Source organism: Oculina patagonica, chromosome 11, assembly GCF_052425735.1.
Source record: "Oculina patagonica isolate OP01 chromosome 11, crgOcupat, whole genome shotgun sequence".
NCBI lineage: Eukaryota > Metazoa > Cnidaria > Anthozoa > Scleractinia > Oculinidae > Oculina > Oculina patagonica.
Window position 1 is genome coordinate 13,224,276 of NC_135768.1, and position 15,370 is coordinate 13,239,645.

General features: G+C 36.1%; 2 protein-coding genes across 3 annotated transcripts in view; both read right to left on the reverse strand.

Moving 5' to 3' along the window:
• The window catches only part of LOC144630306 (disco-interacting protein 2 homolog C-like), a 54,899-nt gene extending 45,362 nt beyond the window's left edge, over positions 1 to 9,537 (reverse strand). The window contains exons 1-4 of one of the 2 annotated variants that reach the window (XM_078488645.1): positions 9,416 to 9,537; positions 5,652 to 5,759; positions 2,350 to 2,415; positions 271 to 324 (exon numbers count right to left, since the gene is read on the reverse strand). In XM_078488645.1, coding sequence (XP_078344771.1) covers positions 271 to 324; positions 2,350 to 2,415; positions 5,652 to 5,759; positions 9,416 to 9,491 — 304 coding nt within the window. In that variant the 5' untranslated portion in view covers positions 9,492 to 9,537. Of the gene's footprint in view, positions 1 to 270; positions 325 to 2,349; positions 2,416 to 5,651; positions 5,760 to 7,486; positions 7,570 to 9,415 lie in introns of those variants that run through there. The other variant, XM_078488646.1, reaches the window with a different exon arrangement.
• Positions 9,538 to 14,362: 4,825 nt separating this feature from the next.
• Positions 14,363 to 15,370, reverse strand: part of LOC144630296 (uncharacterized) — a 50,369-nt gene continuing 49,361 nt past the window's right edge. Inside the window, exon 38 of the mRNA XM_078488627.1 lies at positions 14,363 to 14,862. Within this exon, the coding sequence (XP_078344753.1) occupies positions 14,501 to 14,862 (362 nt within the window). The 3' untranslated portion in view covers positions 14,363 to 14,500. The remainder of the gene's footprint in view (positions 14,863 to 15,370) is intronic.

The window sequence follows — 15,370 nt, forward strand, 5'->3', positions numbered from 1 at the left end:
TAGATACACTGGAAATGTGACATACAACAGGCACATGTAGAAACATACAAACTCTACTGTCTTCTGAATTAACATTCATGAATATCAAAAAATATTACTAAAATTACAATGCTGATGCCGCTTAATATATCATGACACAGCACAAGTAGTGATTATACAGTATGGCTTGTCACATATCCGTCAATCTTCTCTTCAGGATTTACAACCTTTACACTGTATGTACGGCACATGTACATTTCCCATTTTGTCATAACATAAATCTTGGCTTACCAGCACTATAATGATCATTCATGTTTGGACTGCTAGGTGAAGCAACATTTGAATCTAAAAAAAATAAAGATAAATATTACAAATTTAGGTTGAAACCACAGAGAACGATAAGTAAATAATACAGCAAACGATATTGAACCTCAAGAGGGTAAATAATAACAGCAGCATACATGTATTCATAGATAACAGGGCAACTAATTGCTGCTCCTACACGGTGGTATTAATCAAAGTTCTAAGTGGCCTTTGGTTTGTAAAAAGGAAAACTCCATTAAGGTTCCTGTTTTTTTTCCTACTTACTTGCTAATGCCAGCAGCTTTTAGTGTTGACCATGGAAAACAACAATATCACATTATACAATATTGTTTCCTGAATTTTTTTAGATGGCTAGTATTGTTTCATTGTTGTTAAGGAAAGCAATACCAAATTAATTCTTCTTAAAGATTATTGGTCAAAATTGCAGTTTACAATATCACAGCCACCCTTTAAGTCAAAAATCATTTTGTTCAGTCTTGCTGTGGTAAATGACAACACCTTCACTCATTGTGCATTTTATTCATTTACTTTTTTTTGAAAACGTCTGATCATGACACCTGAGTTTTACAAATGTCTGAAGGTTCTTACTTCAGAAGGACTTTTAAAGTGAGTATACATTTGACATACATGGAAGAAATAATTAATAGATCAAATATGCAGCTTGCCAGTATACCAGATTTTTCCTAATTACATGTAGATACAAGTATGTAAAAATACAATTTTTCAGTGCCCAATGTCAAATATTGTTAACTATTATTTCACTTTGTTTCATAACATTTGAAGACATCTGCTAGACATCACAGTAATTTATAATTTAAAGCTTCCTTCCTTTTTAATCATTACTCGTCTAAAGTTCATGTATTGAAATAAGATGCATACACTGAATATGTTTACTAAAATTTTTTGAGAATACTTCATCATAGACTTTATTAATAGTTTTATTACTACCTAAAGGCCACCTAGATAAAAGCCAGAAATGATAACTACATGAAGCTGTGAAAAACATTATATTTTTGTTTAAGAATTCCTTGGAGTTTTCAGCTGTATTGGGCTCTCAGTGAGGTCTCTTCAGTCCCAGTCCCTTGACCAACATTTCTAGCCATGGCTTGGTTGTTAGGGCTTAAATTGTTCAAACTGGAACTTGCACGATATGAAATAAGTTTCTTTCACTTTTTTGGCCTTTCATTAAATACGGGCTCAGATGACAAGCTGAAAATTTTATAAAGATCTCCCTGCTAATGGTGCTAATTGATTGTCTTACAATAAGCTACAGTATTTTACAGCCAAGTTTTTCATTTCTCTCTTGGCATGAATTTATGAGGCCATATGTGACACCTCTAGAGTCACAAAATAGATACTATGACATACGGCAATGGATTAATTTTCTTGATGCCAAAAGTTGTGACGCAAACACTTTCAAAAATTAATTGCTCATGAAAAGAAGAATACCCTCTTTAACCATTGGGTGGGAAAATTGGTGGCCAACATGTACATGTGATGGATAGCATTATGTGTGGACTCCAGATCAAGAGAGCAGGGTTTTAGTACTGACTGCATTGATGTGTTCAGTCTCATCACCCAGGACTATCTTGATAAAAATGCTGTAAGCTTAATATATAAATTAGGATAGATGTAGCATTCCATCCAGGAGTGTAGAATACTGCCATTCAGCTCACGCAGTGTTGCCCAGTTATCTGGGTACAACTTTAGCTTAAGCCATTTATGTCTTAAGAGTAACCAGGAATGAAATTCTCCATATCACATCAATACACAACAAAGCATATTGGTTCAGAGAATTTAGCAAGGGATCATTCAAGCAAACCTGTCTTAGTCAGGGCTTGGACTGCTTTTTTTTTTGTTTTTTTTTTTTTTTTTTTTTTTAAAAAATTTTTTTTTTCTATGTGAGGAAAATTTTTTTTGTGCTCCTTAGTAGATAGCTATTTGAACAAATTCTCCATTTACTGGTATACAAAATTTTGACCAGTTAAGAGAATCTGTATATTGACATTTAGGCTTAGGATGAGTATTCTTAAGAACTGTGCTCACCTCTTGACAGGTATGGACCAAGTAACTTAGCTCTTTTCTTTTCATACCCCTTCTGAGTGATATCGCCTGCAAAAGAACACAATTGTTAGCATACACCATACTCCTTAGCCTTTCTTGGGAATAAATAATTCACTAGAACCGTACTACTAGTGATTCTTACAGTCAACTTTCAAAATAATGATAGTATGATAATGAATATTGTTTCACATGTAAGATTTCACTGCAAAACAAGTTACATAAGGAATCTAAATCATTATACATAGAGGCACAACAATGATAACATGTTCAAACAATAAGTTCTCAGTAATGAGCAGTAACATGGCTCTGCACATGTGCTATACATACACGTACTAGTTATGCAACGTTTTCAAATGGTATACTATGGAATATCCCACGAGTCACTTGTACTTTCTCAGTATGCACGCAAGTTTTTAGGTGGGTGTATACCAAGAAAATACAAGTGACAAGTGGGATATCCATAATATACCATGAGGAAGTGTTGTGTCACTATTTCATACCATGCCATAGAAAAATTTTCTACGCTTAATTATAAAATGCGCTTAATTTCATCTGTCGAGAATAAGATCCCAGCGCACGACGGTAAGGTTGGGTTGAATACCGTCAAATAAACAATGGCTTTCCTGTATTCTGATTGGCTGTATTTTATGGCATGGTAAAAATCTTGATTATATTGTCTGTTGTGGCAACAGACAATCTGAAATGACCAAATTCTGCATGTACCACGAGATGCATTTTGGGGAACACAAACCATACAGGCTAATTTTTTGTGCACTTCAATTAAAAAATTAGTGTCTTCAAATAATTATTCAGTTGGAACTACCGGTAGTTCTTAATTCATGATAGATTCACTGAGGAAATCTCAATAATTGTGAGATTCTTAAGTAAAATGTAAATTCATTTCATAGTACTGTCGTCATCATTCTGTTATGCAAAGATAACAGATCAGTTGATTTTTTTCCAGTCAAACTGGAACAGGTGTCAACATTGCACTAAATATGTGATGAAAATAAGCAAACAGAAATATTATGCTTGGTAGATTGAAACATAACCTAGTATCCTGCAGCTTACTGGCAGGGAATCCAAGCAGTGCAGGAGGACATATTCATTGGTTTGACTCCTATAAGGAGTTTAACTTGTAATTTTTTGTAGTAACTTGTCAATGTGTCACTGTTCAAATAATATCTTTCTTGTTAAATTTCTACATTTTTTTCTGAAATATTTGCAGAATATGCACTTCAGACACCAAGGAAAAGATTTATGGATGCAATTTGACAGATGTGCAGTCTTACAGCTGTGCTTGGAGGCTTGCAGTCAAGTTTTTTGTTTTCAACAAGAAGTATTTGGATTAGTGAAAGGGCTGATTAAAACATCTACATTTTGCAGTTTAGATTTTTCTCTCCGTCCTGTTAAATAATTATATAGATCCATCAGTGAAATAATCTTTGACTTTAATTTCATTTGAAAACTGGAGAAGTGTTTCTTTTGAAGGGTAATATCCTTGAAAATTTTTAATACCTAATGTGTATATTCACATCAAAGATGTAATTTATATGTGTTTTTTCCGCTGGCTGAGGCACGAGCGGCGCCACACACGGCTGGGAGTGGTGTAGTGTGCAGGGGGTCTAGGCACATGATTTTCGGAGTGTTCAGTTTTCTTGTTGCCGTACGCCTGCCGACCCCCGCCCACCCACCCCCTTTTAGCCCTGAGTTTGTAGTTTTAGGTGTCACGCGTTTTCTCATGTTCGTGCTTGCATGCTCGTTTAGCGTAGCTACGTTGTTCGGTATTCGTCACTTGTTTCTCTTACCCAATATTGTGTGTTGTCCTTGGAGGCGGCGGAGCTACCAGTTGTGTGTGAGAAGCATATATATATAATAACGTTCACAAGGAAGTAACCTGCCAAAAATATGCAAATGGAACAAATTGCTGAGTCAGGAAACATTTTGGAAACATACTTGGGTAGTTTAACAAATCCGTTTTCAACAGATGGCTTAAAATTTGACAAATGTACAAAACTTGCAAATGTGTAATTTATGCATAAGTGACATTGTAGATTGTAATTTTATGCAAATACTTTTCAGTAGTTTTATATGTCAAAACAAATAATGGTAATGGCATCAGACCTTTACCACAATCCTAAATTTTTTCTCCACAGAAATGGTTGCCAACACTGCATCAAGGTCGTAAAATGTTCATTAAAACTGACCCAAAAACTACAGATTCAATGCACTAATACTCACATTTACGTGATACTTCAAATATTTATACACAGATCTTATTGAAAATTAAAACAGGAACAGCCTTTAATCATTCGTAAAATTAAAGTCATAATTTCCATATTCTGCATCAACATTTAGCTCGGAGCAAGCAAAGAGGAACCCTCAACCGTAACATTTTGGACGGAACGAACTTCTGCTAGCTTGTGTAACAGATCCCAGACTATTACAAGGATATAAAAACAAATCGCACAACAAATATTACCATAAACAACAAAACATTGAAATGAATGATTAATTCTCGAGTTCACAATTGTTTTTGTCGTTAAAATGCGTTATGATAAACGATAACATTGAAAGCTTATCATCTTTTAGCATGGCTTCCACAAATTAAACGTTGTTTATAACGCCTCCCTGTCTGACAACAAAAGATCGACATTTTGAAGTTGTCAAAATGACATCGCTGGTAATAGGTTTGCGTTAACCTGTGAAACTTAGAAGACTTCTCTTCGGTGATCATGCATTCTTTTAAAATACCTTTCACGTGGAGATCACGACGTGATACACTGACCTATTTGGAAATTTCAAAACAAGAGAATAATGCATATACATAAATTGCAAGTTACTCAACGAAATAAACTAGTAAGCTTTCTTCTGATGAGTTCTCCTTTCGCAATAATAACCATATTATTTTCGCTGCTTTGTCAGTCATTAAGGTTTGTCTGTCTGTCCCTTTCAAAAGTTCTTAAAATACGATGTTGACAAAATGCTTCAGCAAGTCATGACCATACAGGAATCAGACCTTTTTATAAATTCATGACTTCATAAATTTTAAGTCTGATCTTAAAGGCAAGCGATGGCCGATCTGTCGATTTCGCCATAACTTGTCACAACGGCATTACGCTCTAATTTTCACGACCCAAAAAATCAACGAAAAGTGTAAGATCTCCTAAAACCATGTTAAATAAAAATTCATCGAAACATGCCAAAATCTTAGTAAATTTCAACAACTGATGTCATACTTCCCGTTACTTCATATTTCCAAGTCAGTCTATGAGATCACTCACCTTCGGCAAGCTCGGCGTTCAACTCTCGCAGTTTTTCAAGCACTGGAGGCGGCAAGGACGATTCAGGAGGCTCTGCCATACTTTTGGGTCGTGATTGCAGCAAAGGTTCTGCAGAGGAAAGGAAGAAATTTACGGCATCAAGTGGGCGAGGCAACAGTTGTTCGACTCTGTTTACGTGCACTACTCTCGAGCGATCGAGCGAGGAATACGCTAGAGTGTCACGTGACAAGTTGCCCTGGACAGCTACCCAGCGTGCAACAGGGCGCTATTAATTTGAGGAAAATTTCTCTTTACTATTTTGTTCACTTTATTCACTGTTTATTAGACACCATTTGTAAGAAGCAGTCGAATTTTGCATAGACAAAAAATAAAGTCCGCATTTGGTTTAGCAACGTTTAAAAATGCAAAAAACTAATTTTATTGTTATTTTATAAGAACGACCACATCAGTATTATGTGAATATTTATCGTGTATAAATAAAAGTATTATTATTATTATTATTATTATTATTATTATTGTTATTATTATTATTTGATCATTGGTGGATTGCGTTACTTCTCTGTTGTTTGTCACGCACCTCAAGACCGTCGACCACAACGACAAGCTACTTGAGCTAATAAAGTTTTTCGCGATATATATCCTGCCTCAATTCGGTTTTCTGTTAATACCGAAACAAAAGAAAGGGATTTGCGCCATCGTATGCATCGATTAACAAATACTTTATCCCCCTGTAGAGCCCTTTGATATGATATTTCATTTATACTCATCTTTACTGTCGCCTAGTAGAAACCCATATGAGTTTCTGCGCCTAGTAATAACGTTTAGCAGTAGAATAAAAAACTAAAGTGAAGAAATAAAATGAGGTGTACAATTGAACCAAACAAAATTAACCTTTTATTAGCCTAATTTAAAGCAGCCAAAACAGCAAAATATTATTAATTAAGTTGGGCGAGTCGCTTACCGTTTGTTCAAACGTAAAACCACGCGAAAAAGGTATATTTGGGCCGATGGTGACGAACTGATGATCCAAGGGTGAGAGAAACCACTCGAGAAAACTACAGCTTTTTGTAATCCTAACTACTCCTAAATTTGTTGTAAGTAGAATTTCATCATAGAATGGTATCAGAAATGTCCGCAAAAGTGGAAATTTAGATATCACATATTTTCAGCACTGAACAAAAAAAATCAGTTTCCGCGTTGTCGTTCGCGTACTGTAAACGGTTGACTCTACGTTATGTGTGTGTCTGTTTGTCTTTTCTTCTTTCTGATCATTTGGTTGAAGTAAAATTTCCCACAATGATACTCAAATTTATTCACTCATAAGTCTGATAAGTAACAGGTGTATTTCCATAACAAGTGAAGCCGAGACAAAAAAGGCGTCAATAAAGGCTATATTCCGCCTCGGTTGAAAAAATTCACTTGATGTTCACGCCTGTTTATAGTCTTAGAATTGATGAATTTAGTTCTGTATCCTTTGAAATTAATCTTCTTGAGGCAGATGACTGGTGTTTGATATCAATATTTAACACCATGGTGGTTTGTTTTAATTTCACTTGAACCTCCGCGACTGCCTTGCAAATATAGATTGCTATTTTTTTACTCTACGCCAAATCAACGAAATGTTGTTCTAAGATAGCAAGCTTCTTTTGTCAGCATGTATAACAATGCAAATTCGTTTTATTTTCACTTACTACAGAATAGAACTCGCGCAGTATTATGTCGCGTGGTGTTCATTGAATTCAAACTTCCGATAAAATATTTTCTCTGTGGGGTATCAATTTAGCCTTAATTTTTCACCTTAACTTTACACAAAGAAAACAATTTGACTCGCTTACCGTTGAAACGGACAATTCGTGGGTATGACCAGCGTTTGTAATCAGCCATTGTCAACTGTCGTGGTCACTTGCAGTTTGAGCGCGTTAATGTAAAACGTGTTGTTGACAATATATGCATGCGACAAAACGAGGCGAAAAACCGGAATTATTTTAAAAGGAGTACTGTTCTTGTTGTGACGTCATGTAACCGATTGTTTTGACAATATATGGTAAACATAAGATCCACGTGGAATATTTAGTAAATTAACGGATAACAGTTTCTAAACAGGTAAATTATGGTAAGTATACGCTTGACTTATTCCACATGTTTCATTTTGGTTTGTGATTGGTAGATTTGCGTTTGACAAATAAAACAAATCTTGTAAGATAAACAAACAGTTCAGTTTCTTACAAGCTTAGTTTAAAATGAAGTTGCTTCGGCCAAAGGCATGTGCCAATAACAAGGGATCTCGAGCGGAAAAATGTAAAACAAATATACTGTCTCCTAAAATGTAAACAGAAATTCTTTTAACTGAAGATAGTTGTCAACCCTGTCGGTAGAAGATATTTTATTGCTTTATAAGTAACAAACTAGCTAAACTGTTATTGATGATTAGCGGGCTCGCGGCTTCGAAGAGATGCGACAAAAAGGGGCAGTTTTGTTCATCTCAGTTCGTTTTATTGTAATAAAATGGATTTTAACAACACAGAAACGGAGTTCCTTTCTTGAGAACATCTGTATCGATCCCAGCATAAGAACACTCGCCAAGAAGATGGAGTTGGACTGGAACCTAATCTCAATTCAGTAAAACGTTACTATTGCGTAAAACGATAAGAGATCTCTTCTTAAGTTTTAAAATTTAAGTTATTAGCTGAGAGTGTTTGTTGACGGATTTCAATTTATCATTTAGATCTTATATCCCATTGCAACACAAGCCTATTTTGCATATGTACGTCGCTTTTGTCAATGTTATGTGATGTAATGTGATGCCATGGCCAGTAATGTGATTTTTAATTTGCCTGATTCAGAAGTATGACATATCCTACCAGTGCCGTAGCATAGGCAGGAAACCGGGGAGCTCCCCCCCCCCCCAACTAAAAAAAAGGCAATCACAAAATAAACATATTCAAAAGTAAAACAGTAATAACAACATATCGAATCAATGATTTTAGTCAGTTAAAAATTTCTGGAAAATGTTCTCAGAAGGCTGGAAATGCTATTTTCGAGACCTAAGAATTGAAAATCTCCCGGGGGAGTATACCCAAGGACCCATTTAAAAGGGCGCTCGTGTTGTGACCCACCCCCCCCCCCCCCAATACATTTAACCCTGCTACGGCACTGCTCACTTTAGGATCTTTCAGTAACGAAAGTTGAGGTACACAAACACCTTTCAAAATGTGCAGCAATTGAACGGTTATCACAATTGAGATTTTTCATTTGACCAAAAATATCAGTACATCGATCAGTAATAAAGTTTTAAAACCAAACGAAGATCCTGATTTTCCCGATGTATGGTTTCTTAAGTGACGTCAGAAAATACAGAATTTCCTTGTAAATTGAATATTAAAAAAAGATATGCATTACATGTAAGCGTTCAGTACTTTTTGCGGTTCTGGCTTTTCAGGAAAAGTGAGTTGGCCGACAAACATACACTATAAATGTCCTGAACATCTACATGTTCATGTAGGTATGTGTATTACTCAGTAAGGGTTAGTTACAGAAATAAACACATTGGACTGCTTTGAAGTGACAAATGCAAGGCATCGTGAGGCCCTGCACTAAAAATAATCAGTCGCTCAATAATGTATATGTACACTGACAAATCAGGGTGCTATAAGTTTTTCTTACTTTTTATTATTTCAATTTTGGGTGAAACAGCAACCATTTAATTTCTACTGGATAATTAAAGCCAGCAAAGTGCTTCCGAGAGTGAAATATACACAGCATACCTGTATCTTTTGACATCCCGGATGCAGTAGAACCATAAAATGAGTATCGAAATAGTGTGCTAAAAATCCACGCCATTATCCGAGTTGTAGAGCTTGTCACGAAGTAGGTCAGCCAAAGTGTAAATTTACAAGACTTGTAAAGTAAAACAAGGGATTTGTACAGCATTTATACTTGTGTTATTTGTGTAGTCTACATTAGTGACATCGCGACAAACACTGGCGAGGAACCACCAGTAACACAAATACAAAACATGCATTCTGATTGGTTAATTTTGAAACAGTTACCAGTCCATGTGGAACGTTTGGCATGTTTATAAGTATATAATTTAACTTGCACATTTATTTACAATAAGAACAGGGTAGTAGTTAAAGAGTTATAAGCCTTTTTCATCTAAGAAGTTTGTTTGTAAAACACAATTCAGACGATTAAAAAAACAGGAGCTTTTATAATTGTACCGCTTTTCCCGTGTTATTGTGCTAACTTTGTCTAATTGTTATAGTTGAGTTAGATTTTCGTAATCCGTTTTATTGCGCATACCAAATTATACTCTTACAGATCCGTGCCGCATTAACCAGGATCGTCGCACTTCAAGCTATACTGGCGATCATTATAACTTAGCTAAAGCTGGATCACTTATTTCAGTTGTTCATAAAAATGAAACGTCTCACTTCATGTTAAATTTGCCTCGAAACCTGGAGTCATAATCTATATATAACTCCCGCTCGACACTCTTTATTTATTTACTTCGTTCGCGCCAGGCAGTTGTACGCATACTCGGCTTTTTAATGATGCGAATCCTGTCCCCAAAGCCCGCAATCACTCACTCAATCCTCTAAGTGCCCTTGGGCACATAAGGTCGTAAAGCCCGCTTTACCCTGGTTCATTTGGGAACTACAGCAAACGCGTGAAAGAAGAGGAGCACACAACGCAGATCAATTTGTTTGGTACACTTTTCTATCTGACAACAAACAGATATGTAAAGCTGCTCATGCTACTATCACTCAAGGTCAGCGAATGAGCAATACCTTAAGGTGGCTCGATCGGATTTTTGAGTGACGATACCTTCCAACTTTGAGCAACTTGTATGCCACCGAAAACAATCCAACTGAAAATCGATCAATACAGCTGTACTAAAAAAGGGGAAAGTTTTAAATAAGATAAGATTCATCGAAATCGGAGTAACCATAGCAACATAATGACGTCACCAACCATTTTACACGAGACCGATTTTCTTGTAATAGAGGGATTATTTTTGAAAAAAGGCTACTAGATCTTAGACTTGACACAGTTTTCTCAAGGTCTGCGAAATTTGAAGAATTTCCGAGAAAATTTCGGATGAAGTTTTGAGGTGCTAAAATACAACAAAAACTAAGCAGTCTTAAAACATCATTGAGAAAACGATCACATGCAGGGCTCGATCAAATAACTTTTTCATATTTCAGTTGGATTGTTTTCGGTGGCATACAAGTTACTCAAAGTTGAAAGGTATCGAAAAGGGCAGACTTAATGACCATTATTATATAGCGCTGGTTTCATTTGCTTTCCTGAAACAGCTTATAAGGATAACAAGAAGCTTTAGAAGCTTGAGAAGCTTAAAATCGGGCGCTTAATAATTAGCTATCTGTTTTGACTTGAACGGCAGGGTACAGTACAGTAAAAATCACTGGAAAAACATCACTTAAACCTATTCAGGCCGGAGGGGGGGGGGGCTTTTGAGGCCCGCGCTGACTTTGGACGCTTATAACTTTTTCAAGATTCAACCAAACGCTGCCAAACTTTGCGCGTTTATCTAAAATTTATCTTGCAATAATTTGGTAGGATTAGTTATTGGTGCCAGTAACTTGAAATCACCATGGCAACGTCATTTTGACAGGCTTGTTTTCCCAAATTTGTAATTTTCGCGTTTCTATTTAACTGAATGAAAATCTGGAATGTTTTCAAGATTGCATTATTACTTAATGACATAATGGTCTCAATTTATAAAAATATATTTCGCACAATACAAATAAACGATTGAACTAGACGTCTAGAAAATATAAATTTGTAACACTTAGCAAAGTGCAGCCTTTTCACAATACTTAATAAAGGCGGGGTTCCCATATATATTTGTTTTGCAGTATTTTGTTAATTTTTGGACGATTTTGGGGGATGTCTGAGAGGCGATAGTTTTTCTCAAAGGATTAGTAAAATTTAGACAAATAAGAAATATTGGAGATTTAATGTGATTTTAAAATTTGAATTTGAAGTTAAAAATTGGTGGACGGACACCAAACAGTCTCCTGACAACCCGGAGTGCTCTTGCGAGGGGGTCAACTGTTTGGTGGTGTTTCCATTCTTTTCTTCAATCCCTTCTTTAAATCTCTTAAAGTTCCATTCAAATTCAGGTAGAACCCCACCTTAAGTTTTGTTCTTGTGAGAAAACAACAGAAGTCAAAGGTTGCGTGATATAACCAAGCATGGATTTTAATTCTCCCTCCCTTTCCATCTCCTTAGCCTTTCACACCCACCTGTCCCTCCCTTTCTACTCTCATTTAATTTAATGTTTGTTTACATTTCCTAACCAATTCAGTATCGTACTAATCTGTGCCAAGCAATCAGATAATAACAGAAATTTGCCTTTCTTTTGATCTCCCATACCAAGACCTAAGAGTATAAACCGCTAATAAAACAAAACACACTTGATAATAATTCTCTGAGGTTATACACCTTGCAGTATTAACGTACTAACGAACTTGATAACAAACCCCATGTCGTACTAAGGATTTTACTGATCAACATAGAAAATAAGTTCACAATGGTTTGTTCCCAAAACGTTTTTTTACTGTACAGAGGTCTGTATATTGACCTGTAACTTGTATACCGTATTGAAAAATTCAGAACGAACCGACTTCTGCCCGCTACCATGATATCATGTTGAAAAATTAGCTCGTTCGAAACCGTAGCAAAATCGTTAGACAGACAAGATACAGCCGTTTACTGGCAGTCTTTGAAAATCCTGAATTTCGTCAAAATGAGCCAAAATAAAGTTTTAAAATTTCCTTTATCAATATGGTTCTTATCTTTTTATTCAATTCTATGAACTGCTTTTATGCAGTACTGTCCAACAAAGATTTCAATTTCCCCAAAGTTTCGGGACAAATGGATACAAAATATTTCGTGCAGAATGTAATTTGATTAAGCGAATGTTTTCACGTCTATAAATACTTCAAGCAGTGAATGAAAAACCGTTTTGTTTTCATCGATGAGAACCACTTTCAAATAGTTAATGCATAAAAAATAACAATCAGATCAGAATACAATAATTATTAATGCAAGGTCTCGCTATTATGTCTCTGCAGAGATACTTCTTTTTTGCAAGTTCAAATGTGTGCAAATTTCGCGTGAAATGTAATTCGATTCCATTGTCTTGTTTACAAACTCTTTCTTAAGAAAGTTGTATTTTCGTGAATAAAACCCATTGGCCTGTTTTGTTTTCCTGATCATGTTTGTCTGTGATTTTTACAAAACATGTGGTCTTTTTTTCGGAACTTTAAGTTGTACAAAAATTCCTATTTTGAACACAGATGTCACTTCCGGAATTTCTCATCTAAAATTCAATTGGTATTTAATTATAATTATTCGAAGTTTTCATTTTCAAGTCATCTTTTCATTCGATAGCTTTACTGATCTCGTAAAAAATTCCATTCAAGTTCACACCAATACTGTACATTGCCAATATTTTGCTGACGTCTTGAGAAGTGTCTTACTAACGTCACTAGTCAAATCTAAAATATATCCAAAACATATTGTGCAAACATTCTACTCTTTGTGACAGGCGACTTTGACGCCCAACTGTGCGGAAATGAAAATCGACATACTTCTTGCTAAATATATAAAAAATAGTTTTAAAGTGGAGTCCGCCTCAAAAAAATGTACCGCCAGATCACACTGCTATTTGTAAAAACCAGCAAAGCGTCTAGTTTCAAAGTTTCCCACAAAAACATTGCGTGACATGAATGACGTTACCCCTTTTATTTACAAAAATAGCTTCAACTTGTCAAAGCAACTACAGTTTCACAATGGTGATTATTAGTACTTTACCCCTTAAGCTTTTTTCTCTGTCCTCCCGCCGAAGCAAAGAAGAGAACCAGATTGCAGATTAGCCCAAAAGTCGACCCAGTGTTCCTACAACGATTTACTGTCAAAACTGAAATGAAACCGATTGGCCCAGGCTATCCCCGTCATTTTTAGCCGACAGGAGACTATCGTCTAGGACGACCAAAGGGTAAACTATAAATCGGCCACGCCCGATTAACTAGCTTTTCCGAACCACAAAAAGTAATTGTTCATAGAAATGATAAATGATCTGATCTCCGGCTGAAAGACTTATGGTCGCATATACATTCTAGTTTTCTTCAGTAGTCCTCAGAATCCCCATACAAAACTCAATTAAAATTAACTTCAGTAGAAGAATAAAGAGGCCCTGTTAGGGGTTTTTGGGATAAGGGATAACAGGAAAAATAATTTTAGGGATAAGGGATAACGGGAAAAATAGTTTTAGGGATAAGGGATAACAGGATTAGTTTAAGGGATAATTGAAAACAAGCTCTGTGACGTCCGGGCTCTGTTTTAAACACACTCAACTTGTCTTGTTTACACTTTTGCTTGAATTTTTTACACCCTTTATCGGTTATCGGTCGTAACGAGACAGTTTAAGCAACACTTTGAACCCAAGAGCATCGCTTTTGTCCCGGATATGCCTGTTGTGAGAGACCACATTGAATTCCTTGATCTCGAGCTGCCTCGTACAGAAGTGGTCGATGTTTCCTTAGGCCGGCGGTCCCCTTGTTTCTTCGTTTACCATCATTCGACCCCCCTCCCCCAATTCCCCCCAATCCCTCCCCCCCCCCCAAAAAAAATCTCATGGACGCTGGCAGATCGCAAAGAAGAGTCCATGGTTCATGCCATTATACTTTTACGGCCGTTCCTTTCTGAATCCAGGTGCATTCCATTTGAAGAGAATATCAAATATATGAATATATCGAGTTGCTTTATGACTTTTGTTTCCAAACGAACCAAGAAGATGTTGAAAAACTTCTTCATGCTCAAAATTGTGTTTCCTCCTTATTGTCTGTTTTGTTAGGAATATGAAAAGAAACTCTCTTTAGGTTGCTATTAGGAATCTCTTGTTCGTCCTCGCACTCATTCAGAGCTTTTCTCAACACAGGCAGCGCAACAATTCCAGCTGTTAGGTCTTCATCTTCATGGCTCACCGTTTGAGAATTCGTTGATACTATTTCTTTTTCTTCATAATGATATTTCCGATTGCTCTTCGTTGAAGTCAAAACAGATCGTCTTTGGAGTCGGTGTTTTTCTTTTAGTTCTGTGATCAAGTTATACATCTGTGATTTGTAATCTTGTAGCATTTTTCTCATCTCGAAAGACGGCAGAGTTACAGGTTTGCTGTCTAGAATACAAGAAGAAAACAAATGTTAGGGTATCTACGAACTAGCAGGTTTCTTTTTCCTGTTATACATTCTTCTATTTCCAAACGTAGACAAATGAAGCACGTTCATATGCTACATCCAATGCGCCTCTAAATAACCACTCGCGTACCGGCTCATAGCACTTCTCACATCACAAAGAAAAGTCGTTCTAAAAGGGGCACTGCTAGCACGGAAAATTAACTACATTTTTGGCTTTTGGCACCTAGAGCACTAAGATAAATATATCAAGTGAATTGTTGAAGGGACAGCAAGTTGTAATTAGTTTTTAGAGATCTTTCCAAGATATAAGCACAGAATTTAAAAATGCTAAGGTTGCCCGACTCCATCAGCTTTTAGATCAAAACTTCGTCCATACATAACTATTGAAAGCACCCCTTATATCATAGATACTGAGATTTTCTCACGAAAAAACGATTGCGTACAAATGATACGTAAAATGCATTAGCCAATAGGAAAGGCGAACGATGA